Source organism: Atta cephalotes (genome assembly GCF_000143395.1).
Source record: "Atta cephalotes unplaced genomic scaffold scaffold00016, whole genome shotgun sequence".
NCBI classification, from domain to species: Eukaryota; Metazoa; Arthropoda; class Insecta; order Hymenoptera; family Formicidae; genus Atta; species Atta cephalotes.
The window spans coordinates 3,423,737-3,440,304 of NW_012130080.1; the positions used below are offsets into that span (position 1 = coordinate 3,423,737).

At 32.4% G+C, this 16,568-nt stretch overlaps 1 protein-coding gene across 1 annotated transcript; it reads right to left on the reverse strand.

Moving 5' to 3' along the window:
• Positions 1–1,727: 1,727 nt before the first annotated feature.
• LOC105618285 (protein cueball) lies at positions 1,728–12,499 on the reverse strand. The gene is made up of 7 exons (XM_012199826.1): positions 12,358–12,499; positions 7,459–7,671; positions 6,530–6,719; positions 4,376–4,981; positions 3,666–3,980; positions 3,219–3,495; positions 1,728–1,832 (listed from the first exon to the last, which is right to left on the reverse strand). The coding sequence occupies exons 1-7, from the start codon at positions 12,497–12,499 to the stop codon at positions 1,728–1,730; spliced, it is 1,848 nt and encodes a 615-aa protein (XP_012055216.1).
• Positions 12,500–16,568: the final 4,069 nt, after the last annotated feature.

Genomic DNA, 16,568 nt, shown 5'->3' on the forward strand with positions numbered 1-16,568 from the left:
ATCACTGGGAACATCCGATATTCGAGGATGAGAATCGTTTTTATACATTGTGACTCTTTGAATATTCTTCTAGTTTCATCTAATATACATTTCGTATAATATGTATACGTATATTATATGCATTTAGTTGCCAGACAATGCCATATGAATTTTCATATGACTACTATTTACGTCAGTGATAACGTCTTTCTCGAAATGAATTAATCCAACAGCGGTAGAAATTCACATTAAAGGATCATAGACGCGTAAAACACGATCCAACTCGAGCTCATCGTTCGTATATTCATAAATGTTAGATGTATACATATATGTACACGTATAAATATTAGATGTATACATATATATACACGTGTATGTTGTACTCACAGTATGATAAAAAATGGTTAGCGGTTGAATATGATTACGGAAATGTATACAAACGAAGTGAATAGATTAAACTGAGAATGAAGTTAAGTAGAGAAGCGTTTTGAATCGAGATATGAAGCTTACGATAATATTCCCGTCAACGCGATAACTATCAAAGAATGACAAATGGAATTAAATGTTGAATAATGATCTGACGCAATAAAATTACTAATATAATTATGTACCGTAAAGCCATTGACAGATGACTCAGTCAAAAAATGTTAATTATAAGAGAATCACTTATCTCTGCGACGCCATATCACGATCTAAATTTCATTCAGGAATGTACTCAGCGGTACTTTGAGCAATGATTAGAATTATCGCTTAAGGCAACTTTTGCGCATCCCTTGTGACTGCGATATTACTTTTTGCATACATTTGAGTTCTCTTCTAAATGATTTAAGAGAAACGAAAGAAATACAATACGAAACTATAAAGAAGTATTACAAAATTTTTTATATCAGAATTATGTTGCTCAGCAGATAAATCTATTAGATAGAATAAGAACAAATTTTTAAACTGCATATCTCTTGGCTTGTTTTAAATATCGATATCATATTCTCTCATTTTTTTTTTGATAATACAATCTCACGAATTCGAAATTCTGTATATTTCTGTCAAAAATTGTATATTTTATTAAATTAAAAATTATTATGTTTCTATACTTTAAATATTTTTATATTTATATATTTAAATTTAAAATTTTCTCTCTCTCTCTCTCTCTCTCTCTCTCATATTGTTTCAGAAACAAATTCAGAAACAAATTCATATTATTATATAATGTTTGAAAGAAATATGTATATAATAAAATATAATAAAAAAATAATATAATAAAATTAATAATTCATGATATAATTAAAAAAATCGTTTATATCTTCAAATTTTATAACATCTCGCGTCTTTATTTAAAACTTTAGTATTGCTTATGCACGAGGGATTGCGATCGGCAAATTTAGAAAAACGTAAAGTTCAGCTTTATAATTGCTAAAACAAATGTCTAACATCGTTAAATGATAAATTTAATGACTACTAAAGTGAAAAAATGGTTCTAAAACACAGCTCAACGTGTATGATATACTAAAAAATAGGACTTTCTAAAAAGACCTTTGGCTTTCTTTCCCAAGTTGGAGTGAAATCGTCGTCGATATAACGCACTCGTGCGCATTCCATCAACACAGATTTTCAAACTTAACAACAATACTAAAGTTCGCCGCCGTCTTGTATATAAACGCGGAACAGTCCCGCGAATGCGATCTCCGACACGGTGCAGAGCTCGTGCAGAGTTTTCGTCATTTCATGCGACGAGACAAGAGCAGAATGTGCTAGCACGAATTACCTTCCATATCATCCAACAAGAAGTTCTTCTCTTCCTTTTTCACATTATTGCTCTTTGACACACCATTTCGTAATTTCGGTTCGAAACACGGCTGTAAAAAGAAATGAAATTATCCTGTTGACGAATTTAATTGAATTTATTTAAATTTAGAAATAGCTTAGCACGGGGAAGATTTATTTCTCTATGCATCGAATCATATATTTGTAAATAATTATAAAATGGTTCTTAAAGATCTTTGTAGAAAGTCTTATTCTTACTATAACCGTTGTTTATTTCAAGTAACAAATATACATCGTATTTTTAGAGCTGCGAAAAAAACAAAACTATAACCGTTAATATTATCATACAATTAACACCATACGAAGAATATATAATTCCAATTTAGTCGATTGCTTAATCGGAATTTAACGACAAAACAGATTCAGTCTTAATATAATTCGATCTTTGACACTGTGCACGCAATTGAAATCTACGAGCGACACAGTCGCATTCGTCAAAGAAGATAACATAATTTGACTTTGTTTTCTCTTAAATGTTATAAGATAATAAATTAATGCCTACATTTTTTCATCGTCGAAGTTAATTATTGTTACAAAATTAAAGTAAATAATAATAAGATTATAAAAATATTTTAATGATTTTTTTAATTATGTATAGAATATTAGCAATGATATGATGATTAGCAATGATATTCCTATTCTCTTAATATGAATTTTTAATTAAAACGAAAAAGAAATAAAAGTAATAAAGTAAAAAATGGCCATAAAAAATTGCTTACAAAGCCAAGTGAATTACGAATAAATAATAATTAAAATGTCTGTATATCATATAAATTAATCGACAAGATAATCTCTTGCATTGCATAACCATATATATTTATATAAAAAATTAAATAAAATTATATAATAATAATAAATAATTTAAAAAATTAGTCATGATATGATACTAGCGCAATACTGTTCTGAAAGCCATTATTTTTAAATGTTGCCAATAAAAAGTTATTAAATAGCATATAACAATTTCAAATTTCCTTTTTTTTTTAAGCAGAGATACGCTTAAAAAAGCAAAATACACCAAATATGTAAAAATAAATACGTATTTTTTGGTAGAATTAACTCAAAAATTCGTGCTCATAACTCATAATATACAAACTAATTTGATACTTTCCTCAAGAACTAACAATATAAAAAGCTAAAAGTAGTAACTCTTAATCAGATTCGAAGTTAAACATAGAATTTAAATCGTATAATCGCGTGCTTTAATCGAACCAAATATACTATCTTCTCTAATGACTTATCGTAATTACAGAAGTGTGATAATCGCAATTGCGAAGAGTCACAATTTTGCATTCGTAGCAAAGTGCGAAACGCGAGGAGGATGGACGAAATTCGATCTTAAGTTTCTTTAGTATCAGCAATGCTGACACGATGCTTGTTATCAATTACATGGGGCGTTATTTAGAAGACATATCACTCACAGTCTCGCAGATATTCATGTTGCAGCAATTCTCTATGGTAATTTCGCACTGATTGTCCGGTATCTGCGGTCGGGATGTGAGCGGCGTAACGCCTTTACTGACCACATAGTGCCTCTTGATTCGTGGTCGCCTCCGTAATTTATTTATATAATAACTAAGTACGGCGATCATTAAAAGAAATAGAATGGTGAAGGCTATGAATATTGGTAACAGAATGCCGTTCTGAAAACTGTTGGTAAGTGTAATTCTTTCGGCCGTTTGATTGAAATTTGTACACCTGTTGATATATAATGAGATATTAATAGACTGCATTTATATATACATACCGATTTAAAAATCATGTATTTTTTCTGAATCTTGTTAAATGAATATAAATAATATTAGAAACAAAATTATAAAATATAAAATGAGATATCCATTTTTAAGAACATTTTTAAGAACATATACCTGCACGATGTAACGCTGATGCTGGATAATCCGATGTGATCGCTCGCGCAATAAATCGCGCAGATCTCCTTAATGTCGTTCGGTTCTTCGCACCGAATCCCTTTAGAATATTTACAGCTACAAAATGGTCTTCCATCTTGGACGGAACACTCGCCGTCGTAAAGGCAGTAACCATTGCAAACACTTGTCTCGCAGCGATTACCGCTAAATGTGCTCGTGCATATGCATTCAGGAAGTCCGCGATGATTTATAATACATTTACCATGGAGGCAGTAATTGTGACAGAGAAATATTTCGCAAAAGGATCCAGTAAATCTGTGAGAAGAGAGATTAGGCGAATTTTAAATTGCTTATCAAACGTGGAAATATATATATGTATATATAATTTAATGGATCATCACTTACTTGTAAAATTTTTTTTATCCAATTACATATATAAATTTATATTAAAAATTTATGTTAAAAATTTATATTATTTGTATATAATATTTAAACATTAAATAAAAATGTAATATATATATTATATATCACTTTTTACACTTGTGAAAAAGTTTCATCATTTCATATAAAATCATTTAAATTGTGACAAATAGTTATAATCAGGCTCGATTTTATTCAAAATATTATAGTCTTTATTTCAAATATATTAATATAAAATATCAATAACATCATTTAACTGTCTACTTATACGCCTGTCTACTTATACTCACCCTTCTTTGCATCGGCATGTATTAGTAGTTTTGTTCAGATGACCATATAGGCAGTATTTGGAGCTCTCGGTGGTCAAGTCCGATTCCTCCGTGCTGGTAGTTAAATTATTGAACGTCTCGGACACCGGTAAAGCGGGTATTAACAGGTTCGGTTTCTTCTCTTTCGATAGAATCTTCGCGCAATCGATTTGACCGATGTTGTCGCGCGTCACTATTCCGGCCGGATCAGCGTCCCTTTTGGAGAAGTACGATTTGAACTTGGACGGGGAATCTCCAGCCTTGGTGTTTTTCGGTATGGTCCAGATCGCTCTGTATACCCAATCGGACCAGTATATCAATTCGTTATCCACAGCCAAATAAACCGGCTGCTGATTCTGTTTATGGACCAACAATTCTCGTTGGCTGCCGTCCAAGTTGCTGCGCTCGATTTTGAAGTGAATCCCCTCGACATCATCGATCCAGTACAGCTTCTGTTCTGCATGGTCAATTGCCACCGCCAAGGGCTCATACAGATTCTCTTTGATGACAATCATCCGATTGCTCCCATCAAGATTAGAACATTCGATACTGGGATTTGAGGAGTTACTGTTCGACCAGTATATACGACTGAAGAAAAAATTTACCATTATTTTCAATGTTCTATCATTTTTCTTCTTTGATTCGATGGAAGTAAATCATTTAATAAATTTATTTCATATTAAGGCTCCTGAGTAGTCGCTTCAGTCATATTGAATCGTGACGACAGTCAGTCGTAAAAGATACGTAAAGTGAGTTTACTAGTTTTTACAATGCGCATGCATAGCTTATTTTCACTTCACGAATCTTTTTTGATTTTTTACTGACTGTCAGGAAAGATAAGGGAGAATCTTCGCCCATTTTTATAAATATTTTAAAGCGATCTCAACATTTTGTTTTATCTAAATTCTTTTTATCTACAAATGGTATATAAGAAAAATCAACATCATTTCTCGCTTACGACGTCACAATTCAATATGGTTGAAATGAGTACTAAGGAGCTTTAATTCTTTGCCAGATAAATTGGACTTTGAAAGCACAGTCAATATTTTGATTGTGAATTTTGATAGATAAATTTAAATGTATAAAAAATATAAGTAAAACAAAATTCGATTTCTATCAGTAAAAATTAGTCTATAGTTCTATAGTAAAAAATGTTAAAGCTTTTACAAATATGCAAGAATTTTTTCAGATTTTTATACCGTCTCAAATAAATCTACATTGAAGCTCAAAGACTCAAGTGCTGACGGAAGGTGCAAAATTTCATATAACTATATTTATAAATAAATTTGTCTTTCAACATAAATTCTTAAAGATATAAAATAAAGTTTTTATAATGTCTAAACTAGAATAGAATAAGATAAAATGACGTCTCTTGTAATCTTTTTATGTATGATGTAGAATATAATAAAATATTTTATTATATAAAAAATTTCTTTGATGAAGCAAAATGAACAAACAATCGGAAAATTCCAACGAAAATAACGCCTTTTCTTCATCACTTTTTTCAGCTGCACTTTTATTTTTTTATTATAAAGCATGACAATTCGCTGACAATGCAAGATCGATGAATGTATTGGCAAGTGCCAGTCTATATGAGATCTCGTCTCGCACTTTACTTTTTTCATGCTGTTTTAATATTATGCATAATTATTAATATCTATTTTTATTTTACGCTATATTGTTTTATTTATGTCCAATCATCAATATTAGAGATTCTCTAATCAGAATAACGTCTCCAATTTTTGCGGTCATTTTTCAACTAATAGATAATACATACTATCATACATTTTTGCTGAAAAATGGCATCACCTTAATCTTGACGTTATTTCGTGAGTCTAATTAGAAGATGTCTGATCAATATTACTAAAATAATTTCCAAATTATATATAATATTTCAGATATAATAAAATTAATAAAATTTTCTTTACTAAATTTAATTTCTTCTCTAATAAACTTTATTAAAAATTGATATAGCTTTAATGATCTTTTAATGTATTTTCAGGATTTTTATTTATATACTGCTATTGTGAATGCTTTATGACTTTCATTGATGACTATTGGCATTTCTCGATTCTATAAACGGATCAGGAAAAAGAGGACTGATCCCTGTGACGTAGGACATTGTAAATGGCGCACCTGTTACACACGTCGAGGGCGATGCCACGTGGGCTGTTCCCGGTGAGATTGTGCAAAACGACAGGAACGCCCGGTTCACCGTTCTCCGATACATGCATCTTCGCAATAATTTCCTTCAAGGCGTCAGCCCAGAACAGAGTGCGCGACAGCGTGTCGAAAACGATGTCGACGACATGCATTCCGTTTTCTTCTACGCACATGGAATTAAATGTAACAGCGACATAAAGACATCTCACAGATCGTATTTACATTTCAACACGCATTTGTTTAGAATTCTTTTCGCATCAGAGATTTCCAAAGAGGAAGATACACACAAGTATTTTTCAAAATATTAATTTATGTGGTATCTTCGTTATAATATTTAAAAGGAGACATTTCTGTAAAAGAAATAGAAAATAAAAGATGTCCATCATCAATGACACTGGTCGCAAAAAATCCGTGCAAAGAATCTTTTCGATTTATTATTATGTCTGAGTAAATGACTTTTCATTAATAAAACCGGTTTAGTTGGATTGTGCAAATATATAAAAAGCACGTGGCAAATTCCACAGAATTTCTTACGCGTCTTAAAAATTCGCCTTATTAAGCGGAAGCGATTTCATTGTGTGAACGTAGACTATAAGAACTTCGCGTGAATTTTGATACCTTCTCGTATTATAATGAACTTCGGTAAAGATAAAACTTAAGTTAATCACTAAACAAGAAAATTTCTCAAATATAGAATATTCCACAAATATTAGAATCAATCTTATATAAATAACATTAGGAAAACTATTTAATGACTTACATTTTTTTATTTCAATCTAGTCATCTCAAAGAGTGAGCTAAAAATGGAAATTCTGAATCTTTTTGATTTTTAAAATATTCATTATTTTCGAATTTGACCTCGTTATGGTAAATAAAGGAGTTAATTAGCGCTCTGTACTTACTCTTCAATAGGGGCGTTGACGTGAAATTCCTCTCCGTGAGGTCGTTGCTGAATATAGACACGTTGTTCTTTACGTCGGACAAATACATCGTTCGAGTAGTATCATCGTATGTTACTCCAGTCAGGGCAATGGCTTCTTTGATGCTAGCATGGCCCATACGAGTACTGTTACGCGCGTAAAAGTCGATTTCGTTACCGATCACCACGGCCAAGTCTGCAGGAAGAAGAATCCATTAGAATATGATCTCAAGTAAGATGAATTAACCGAATAAAATCAGTAAGGCTTTCGAGAATAAGCTTTATAATGCAAAATAAAATTTTAACTTTAAATAATTCTCTATTTAATCAGATAGTATCCATAAATTAAAAAGAAATGACTAAAAAAAATTATTTTCATGCTTTTACAGTGCAAGTGAAATGCAGAAAAAATGTCATCGCAATTTAATCTAGTCAAAGTAACCGCTATTGAACATTTATCATTCGATTAATCAGAAAGTAATTGATATCATTATTCGTCATTATGATTGCGTAATCATTACGTCAGATGGATCTTCTGGAACACTCGAGATTTTATCAACGATAAAATTGTATCGAGAAAAAAAGTTTCTAATTTCAATGATAATATTTTCGCGTCATGTGCGAGGAACTACGATCGCACGTCGCGCGTCACTTGAGAATCTGTTGCATTTTCCTTGCAAAACATTTATGATGCGGTTTATTTATATCAAAAATGTTCTTTTCTTTTTAAAATAAATTTCATTTTTGTTACACACAGAACTACTTTGTATGTCTAATATGCATTTCAAACTTGATAATAAAATAAAATATTTACAAAGTAAAAGGTTCGATATAGTATGCACAATTACAACCGCTGGACACGATGGAATTATTGAATAAGTAAACGACAAAAAATGCTAAGAATGTCAAAATGACGGAAGTAAAGTAACAGAGAGAGAAATAATTAACGACTTCTTAAATACTGCATTATTTACTTCATATACGTAAGCATGAATATCGATAAGATATCGTAACTGCTTCTTTTTGTTTGGACCAAAATATTTGTTACAAAGTTACTACAAGTTGTTTGTTAATACGTAAGCTACCATAAGAAAAATACTTCGAGATTACAATAGACGCAAGTGTCGATCACGTGAAAATTTCGAATGGGAAATATTCTAATCAACTTGATCAACAAGAATTATCGCGCATCAATGTAAATATGACCGAGTGACTTAGGTTCATTCGAGTTTTAGATAAATTATCTCGTTTCTTTTTATCGTTTTCCTTGAGGGCAAATCGGACAGAAACTAATATGATTACTGTAATCGATTATCATGAGAGAACATTCTAGCGATAGCTGTTCCAGCGATAGCTGTTCTAGCAATCTCTCTAATCTACACTAAAAAAAAAGATTGGCTGCAATCATAAAAATGCCATATTTTACTATCTAAATAATTGCACAAATCTTTTCTTTCAGTTTAGTATTGAATTTAGATCCCCCCATATTCTGTAACTCTTAATAACAGTGTCGCTAATGTAACGACACCAATACTCGAATTACAGTATAAAAGTCTTATGTCCGTTTCTATTAATATATAATTTAATTTTAATCTTGGTTCATCCTTTTCTAGTTTCAAAAATTAAAGAAAGATGAAGAGTAAATTGAACCATGCAAGATTAAAGTTAATCTACATTGATAAAAACGAGCATTAAATACTTAAATTATATAGATAGAGTTTTAATAGATAAAAATTTATCATCATTTGAATATTCAATGAAATGATATGTTCAACATTGCAAACGGCGCAATTTATTAAATGCTATTCTCTTCTTATAATTAAAATAAAGAGAAAATTTTGAAGAAAGAAATAAGATCAGTATGGAAAGCATAACTTAACAACAATAAAAGAGTTTTATTTTTCTTATTACTATTTCTGTTTTTGATTTCTCAATCTCTTCAGACTTCCTATAACGTATTCATTATCGTTTATATATGTAAAATTAATAAATCGGTCCGATTAAAAGCTACTGCGAGCTACATATTTGTTTTTTCTCCTTTGCGTCAATTCGTTATGCATTATGCATCATGAAATACCGTAAACATCGTGTTCGATCTTTATTATTTAGTTTTATTTCGACATACGTTATTTGTCAGATACAATGTAACGTTCATTGATCGTATTTGGCATAAAAATACTATTCTATTATCCGAATTATTTGTTTATAAATAAAGTGAAAATTGATGCTAAGAGTTGTATATTTAGGACAAAAATTAAGAAAATCTGCGTTTTAAATAATATTGACAGACAAGGATGAAATTCCGCTGCGGAATAACGATATTGTAAGTATTTCTCGAACTGTCTTCATTGATGATTTTTGAAAAATTTCGTGAAAAACGAAAATTTCCCGCAATTCGCGAACTATTAAGAAACACGCGCGAACGAATGAAAAAACAAACCAAAAACACACCTCTGAATGAAAAAACAAATTTGTGTAAATTAGTTTCGTGCTTTGTAACATTTCATTTACACATCGCAAGTTCGTTTCGTTATCAGACTTTGCGCATACGCGCAATTTTTTCATATGATAAAGCAAATGTGTAATTTAACACATGCATTAAAATCTCGATCATCGAGTGGAAAAAGATTTCGTTTTATTCGGCGGCAAGCAAGATGGTTATTATTAGCATTTTTTGTTCAAATAAAAAAAAATATTCGCCGAGATAATATTACATCATTACTCAAAGCAATCCAAAAGCATATCAACTGAAGTAATTGTGCGATTTTTTTCAAGACTAATTAATCTTCAAGATCATAAAATGCGTACTGGATTTTATTTATAACTTTCCGCTCAATAAGTTAAAAAATATATATTCTTAAGACTTAAGAAACGACCATATATATGAATACATCAAATACAGCAGAGAACGCTAACAAAATTAGATATTTCAAATAATACAATATATATTCTTTATTAAATCAATTTATTTCAGATTGATTTAATGAAGAATATATATTGTATTATTCGAAACATCTAACTATGACCGTATTATTTTCTATCGCATTTGATGTAAAAAATATATATTAATAATCGTATGACACAATATATATATATATATATATATATAGAGAGAGAGAGAGAGAGAGAGAGAGACTAGTCAAAGAGAAATTTCTAATAATATGTAAATAATTGCATTTCTTGAAAGAAATGAATTTTCCTTGATTATATAATATTATTATTTATATTATCGTGCTCCACACTTTGATCTCTGACTACTAACTTTCCCAAAGAGTGTCAACGTCACCACTCAAGCAAATATTGCGTATCGATTATGTTCCCGATTATCCGACGCGTATTAACAACTCGCCGAGATGAGAATGAACTCTTGAACTCGAATTTTTAGCGATCTTGATTGATTTCTATTGTACAAGCTCTCTCTTTCTTTCCTCTTTCTGTTTCTCTCTAGTCTTGGCTTTAGGAACCAGGAATCAGATTAAGATAGTAACTGGCTTTTTATTTCCTGTTACACCGTGAACAAAATAAGATTGCACAAGGTCTTGTCCGCTAAATAACATGATCCGTGGAAACGCGTCCGAGCCCGAACAATAAGAGTTCCGTTTTTTTTTTGTGATTAAACTAATGTACACTTTTCGTTTTAAAGGGAAATAAATATCTTTTTAATATTTGACAGAAGTGAGACAGAAAAGTCTAGTTCAGTGTAGTAAAACTGAAGAACGATTTCACTGATCTAAAAATTTACGTATCTAAAAATTTAGCTAGATACAGATCTAATAATAATTTTGTTGGATCATCAAAATAATTATATAAGACGCTCAAATTGATTGTTAGAAATGTCAGAACTTTTTGCATTAGTATTTATCGTGCTTGAAATTTTTACATAATTATTTTTATAGTCTAACAAAATTATTTTCAAGTCTGTATTTTCATCTGTAAGCTGAACTTAAACTTTTAAACGCTTGAACAAAATCATTTTTTTTTTATAAAAAGAAAATCTAAGAAGAAAAAGAGGATAATTGGTACAGAAATGTCGTACTTGATATTTTTACGTAACTGTTTAATGATCCAACAAAATTATTTTCAAATCTGAATCAAGTTGGACCTTTAAATAATACTTCAGCAAAATCGTTCATTCCATACACAAAAATTAATCTAAGAAGAAAAATAAGATGATCGCTAGAAAAAAATGTTAAAACTTTTTACATTAATACTCATCGTGTAATTATTTAATGATGCAACAAAATAATTTTCAAATATGTATCAAGAACTTTTAAAATATTTTAACAAAACTGTTCTTCCCGTGTAAAGAAAACCAAATCTAAAAGAAAAAGGAGTAACTGCCTCGGTGCCTAAAATTCCATTAGGTACCCCTATTGACTCCCATGACCCCGTCTCTCGTTTTCCATTGACGTTCGCGTGTATGGGTGCGCGATCATTCCGGTAGCGCGCTGACATTCGTTACGTAAAACAGATGTAAGGACGAGCGTGGGCGACCGATCGCATGGCACCTGGTGATAGGCGATAGGTCAACGTGGACGCATATCGCTGATCACTATCGCGTTTCATTCAACTTTTGCGCGTTCATCGCTTTCGCGCGTAAAGAGCATTGCCGAGTACAAAAGTGGCGTACGTGACGGGCTGCTGCGGGTGAATGGAGTCGGCGCTCGTGCACCAATACGAGCGCGCGCGTATACACGTACGGATGCACGAACATGGGCCGGCCACTGGTGTGCGATGCCCACCGATACTCGATTCCCGTGATTCTGTCGAACCCCCCGGTATTTGATCGGCTGTTACCAGCCTATGTCATTAGGGATGATCGCGACTGATCGTCCCCACATTACCTGTCACACGTCCGTTAATGTCTCTCTCATAAACTTACCCCAGGATCGGGCGTACGTTGTAACCACGAGGTTGCATAGCAGGCAAAGCGTGCTCAATAAGAAAGATCGCGTCTTAACGGAGATCATGACTGGCAGTTGTTCGGCATTCGCATGGACAGACCGTGGTGTGACGAGGAGCATGAACAAGCGACACGGACTCACGTATCCCTCTCTTTCTATCTTCGGTAAATATATGTGCCAAGAAATGTCAAGCACGTTCTCACACCGTAGCGGCTGTGCGCGAACTGAGGCCAGGCAATCAAGTTGCGTCGTCTGCGCGCTCCGCTTCGACTTCCGAGGCGCCGCGCCGCGCCGCATCGCACTGTAGACGCCAACGAACAGCATTTAGTCCCAAAGAACAGTGTCATTTCAAATTCATTGCTTCGTTCGTTTTTTCTGCTCTTATCAACTTGAGCAGTTTTAATAGTTTAATATTATAAGTACACGATATTTATTTGAACTTTAATTGTTATAATAATATAAAGTTTACGCGCTCCGATAAAGTATTTTTACTAAGCCGAAGATACAATTGATAAACGTAGGCAATAGATTGAAATCTGTTATTCCCTATTTTTGTTACTTGCTCTTTCAATTGTGCACCAGGCTTTAATGGATCAATATAACAAATATTGAAAGTGTGAATTTTTATTCAAGATCTTTTTGTTTTTGAGAAATAAAGTTTTCCAGTCAACATGTCAATATTTTGAATTTATTAGACTTTGATAATATTAATTTTGGTATAATTGATTATAAAAGAATAACAAATGTTTTCTTTTTTTTGTTTTTTTTCTGTAAGCAAATAAAAAAATGACATTTTTTTTAGTTATTACAGCAAAATGAACGATCTTTTGATTCTAACTTCTTAAGAAACATTAAACGAAAATGTCTGTTTGTTTTTTTCCTCTTCTTTTTATATCAAAAATGTTTTATTATGAACTTTTTATTAGTTTATTATTTTTCTGCAGTTAATTTATTGTCAAAAGAATCGGCCGTGTTATAATATGCTCTTTAACTGCTGTGAATCGAGTGAATTGTTCGCAACGGATCGCAGGTCACTCTATTAATTTCTTCATAAGGTCAAGTATTTTAATCGCTAATTGGTACACGCCCCGATTTATTAAACTAGATTAATATATCCACGTATTATGCGCATAATATGCCATATTATTTTAATTTATTATTTTCTATATTTATCTCGATTTTCAGAAAGGTTCAGGTTTATTGCATGCTCTTTTATTATTATTAATACTCATTATTATTAATGCTCTTTTGCGCATCAAACATAAATTTTTTACATGTTTCTCTGTAAGGATCTATCCAGACAAATTTGTATAATAGCATAAAGAAAATTGTACAATTTCATGTGCGTCTTTATAATAGAAATATGATTGAATGATTTTCTTTTCATACATACGTTTATGCAAGTTTGTCAGAATAAACCTTTAGCGAGCTTCTCTTTCAGTAAGTCACGGACTAACTCCTACGCAAAATAGAATTGCAGGATAAATTAAAGCAGTAATCAAATTATGTAATATCCGTAACAGACACTTAAATGAAGGATTTGCGAGAAGTCTAATCGCACAAGAGAACGTCATTATAGTACGACTGCTTGTATACATCGTCTTAGGTTCTATCAATCAACCGTTCTATTTTCTACGACGCGCAACTCGGAGCGGATATTAGAGATGAATTAGAAATTGGGTGCACGATCGATCATTACGTCACTGCCTCTACTACAATCGCGTACCTCGACTCGTGGCCGGCACGCGCCAATTTTGCTCTCGCGCTTCCATTTAAATGCGCCGAATCTTTACCTTCGGCCATTTAAGAACGAAAGCTTTAATCATGGACTACATATGACATTAAAAAGAAAAGAGACAGGTCTTTTGCTCGATCTTTTTAAACTCGAAGAGATGTTCTTACTTGCATTTGATCGAGGACGTAAAATACTCTTTCTATTGCGAAAAACTGAATAACGCAATGTGACAAATTGACTACTATATATTTATTGTTAGATCACGAAGATAATTACGCAGATTGCAACAACGTTCTGTTTAATAAAACATTTCTTTAATCTGTTTTTCGAAAGTATTAATTATTTGAATTTTCGAAACACATGATATTGCATCTCGCTTATTTTTATTAACTTGTAGTTTTTCAAAAATTAACAGATAATTAATTTAAAAAATTTACAGATAATTAATTTAATTATATAATAAAGTGAATACTGTGTTAAATTAATACTGTATTAAATTAATAACTGTGTTAAATTAATTAATATCATAAATTAATATCACATTTTTTATTTTTTGTAGACAATGTTGTTCATACAATAATAACATTATAATTGAAATCCAATAATTAATTTTCACAACATTACGTTACATTTTCATAACATTTCACAGCATTACATCACACGAAATTTTAAGTTTTAAGTTGTTACAATTCACAGCTGATAAACAATTTTTATCACAGCCCGCTATATTATCGACGCAAGGTTAACATTTTATGCTCCATTCTTTCCATTTTATAAATATTAAAAAAGAAAAGAATACGTTAAAAATAAAAATATTAGATATATAATCGATTAAACACTTATAAAAATTAGAAATGATAAAAATTCTGTTTAAAAAATGTCTATAGTCAATAATTAAAAATTTTACATATTTATAAGTGATGTTACACTTATATTTTATTTTATATGTTCTCAATTTCTTATAAAATTTCAGAATTAACTCATTAAATATATATTTAATTTCATAACAAGACTATACATATTTCTATATAATTTTGTTATTATATTTTAGAAATATCTCTTATAAAAAACATTCTTCACTCTGGAAATTTATATTAAAAGGTTTATATTAAAAGAATTTTTTATATAAGAGAGAAATACTTAAAAATAAATAAGATAAACGATATCGAATCTTATTAGATTATAATGTGCCAACGTTACATAAAATATAAATGATAATGTGAATCGAGAGAAAGTTGGAAAATGAAAGTCGTCGGCGGGAATATCGTTCAGTTCAAACGATACCTCGGAAATGTAATGTGTTGATGTGACAAATATCCCGGAAATAAATCGCACAGCGAGTAATCACAGTGCAAATTATAAATTTCTAAACAAGAAATAAATTAAGGATCGCAACCAAGTCGCCATAAAATATCTCACTATTCAATCATTTGATTTCAAATCAAATAAAACTTCGCACCCAAAAAATAAAACTTGCAACTTGTATTTTTTTAATCTCTTCACTTTTTTTTAATTTACAATTAGTTAAATAATTACATTCTTCTTGAAAATATATATATTATGATTTATTATGATTTATGACTCTGACTCATGAGACGTTCCAAAATGTTTCTCTCTCTTCAAGGAAGTAGTCAAAAATTAGTGAATCACGATCATGATTTTTTTTCATTCACATCACTATCTAGAAGAAGGTAAGAGACGGCGCGAATGATTTTAGACTTTGCTCGAGAAATAAAAGAATTTAGAAGAACTTGTAGTCTTATTTATGGAGCAATTCGATCGATGCTGTTCATTCGCTCGAGATATCAGGTCAACACCGATGGTGAACGCGAGGAAACGCTGGTCAATGGAAAAGAGTGCGGGAACGGCCCGGAGCGACAACGCCGAGTACTAAGCAAGGTAGCAGACAAGCAGACAGCCAGGCAGGCAGGAGGCGGCGTATATTATTGATCAATAAAAGCGGCTGGTATGAGCGCCCGTGCCGGTGGCGGTGGCGGCGGCGGTGGTAACGGCGGTGGCGACGACGGTGGTAGCGGCGGCGGCGGCGACGGTGGTGGTGGCGGTGGCGGCGGCGGTGGCAACGACGGAGGCAGCTGTCACTTCCTCCGCGTTTTTACGTCGCGCGCGCGGATACACGCGCTCGCCGCCGCGCGCGCGGAACCGTGTTCCCGGTACCAGGTAGCAGCGCGCGGAGCGATCCTCGCGATCCCGCTGCTCCTGGTCGTCGAGTCCCAACCGGTGGTGCGTCATCGCGTTTTAGGTGGTGCGTGTAGGCGGTGTGTGCGTGCACGACGACGCGTACGCGAATACGCGTGATACACGCGCCGCCCATCTCTCGACCGCTTGCATTCCTCTCGGCGTATGGGAAATACACGGCGCGGAGGGTGAGACGCCGGCCGGGAATAATAGCCGAGAAGAGGACGGTAGAGGAGAATACGCGAGAGAAAGAGAGAG

Coding starts and splice junctions, on each gene's coding strand:
- LOC105618285 (XM_012199826.1), bottom strand. CDS start 12,499: ATGCTCCTCGTCACACCACGGTCTGTCCATGCGAATGCCGAACAACTG. Junction 3,981..4,375: donor ACATGCCGATGCAAAGAAGG/GTGAGTATAAGT, acceptor CTCTTCTCACAG/ATTTACTGGATCCTTTTGCG. Junction 1,833..3,218: donor ACATGAATATCTGCGAGACT/GTGAGTGATATG, acceptor TTCTTTTTACAG/CCGTGTTTCGAACCGAAATT.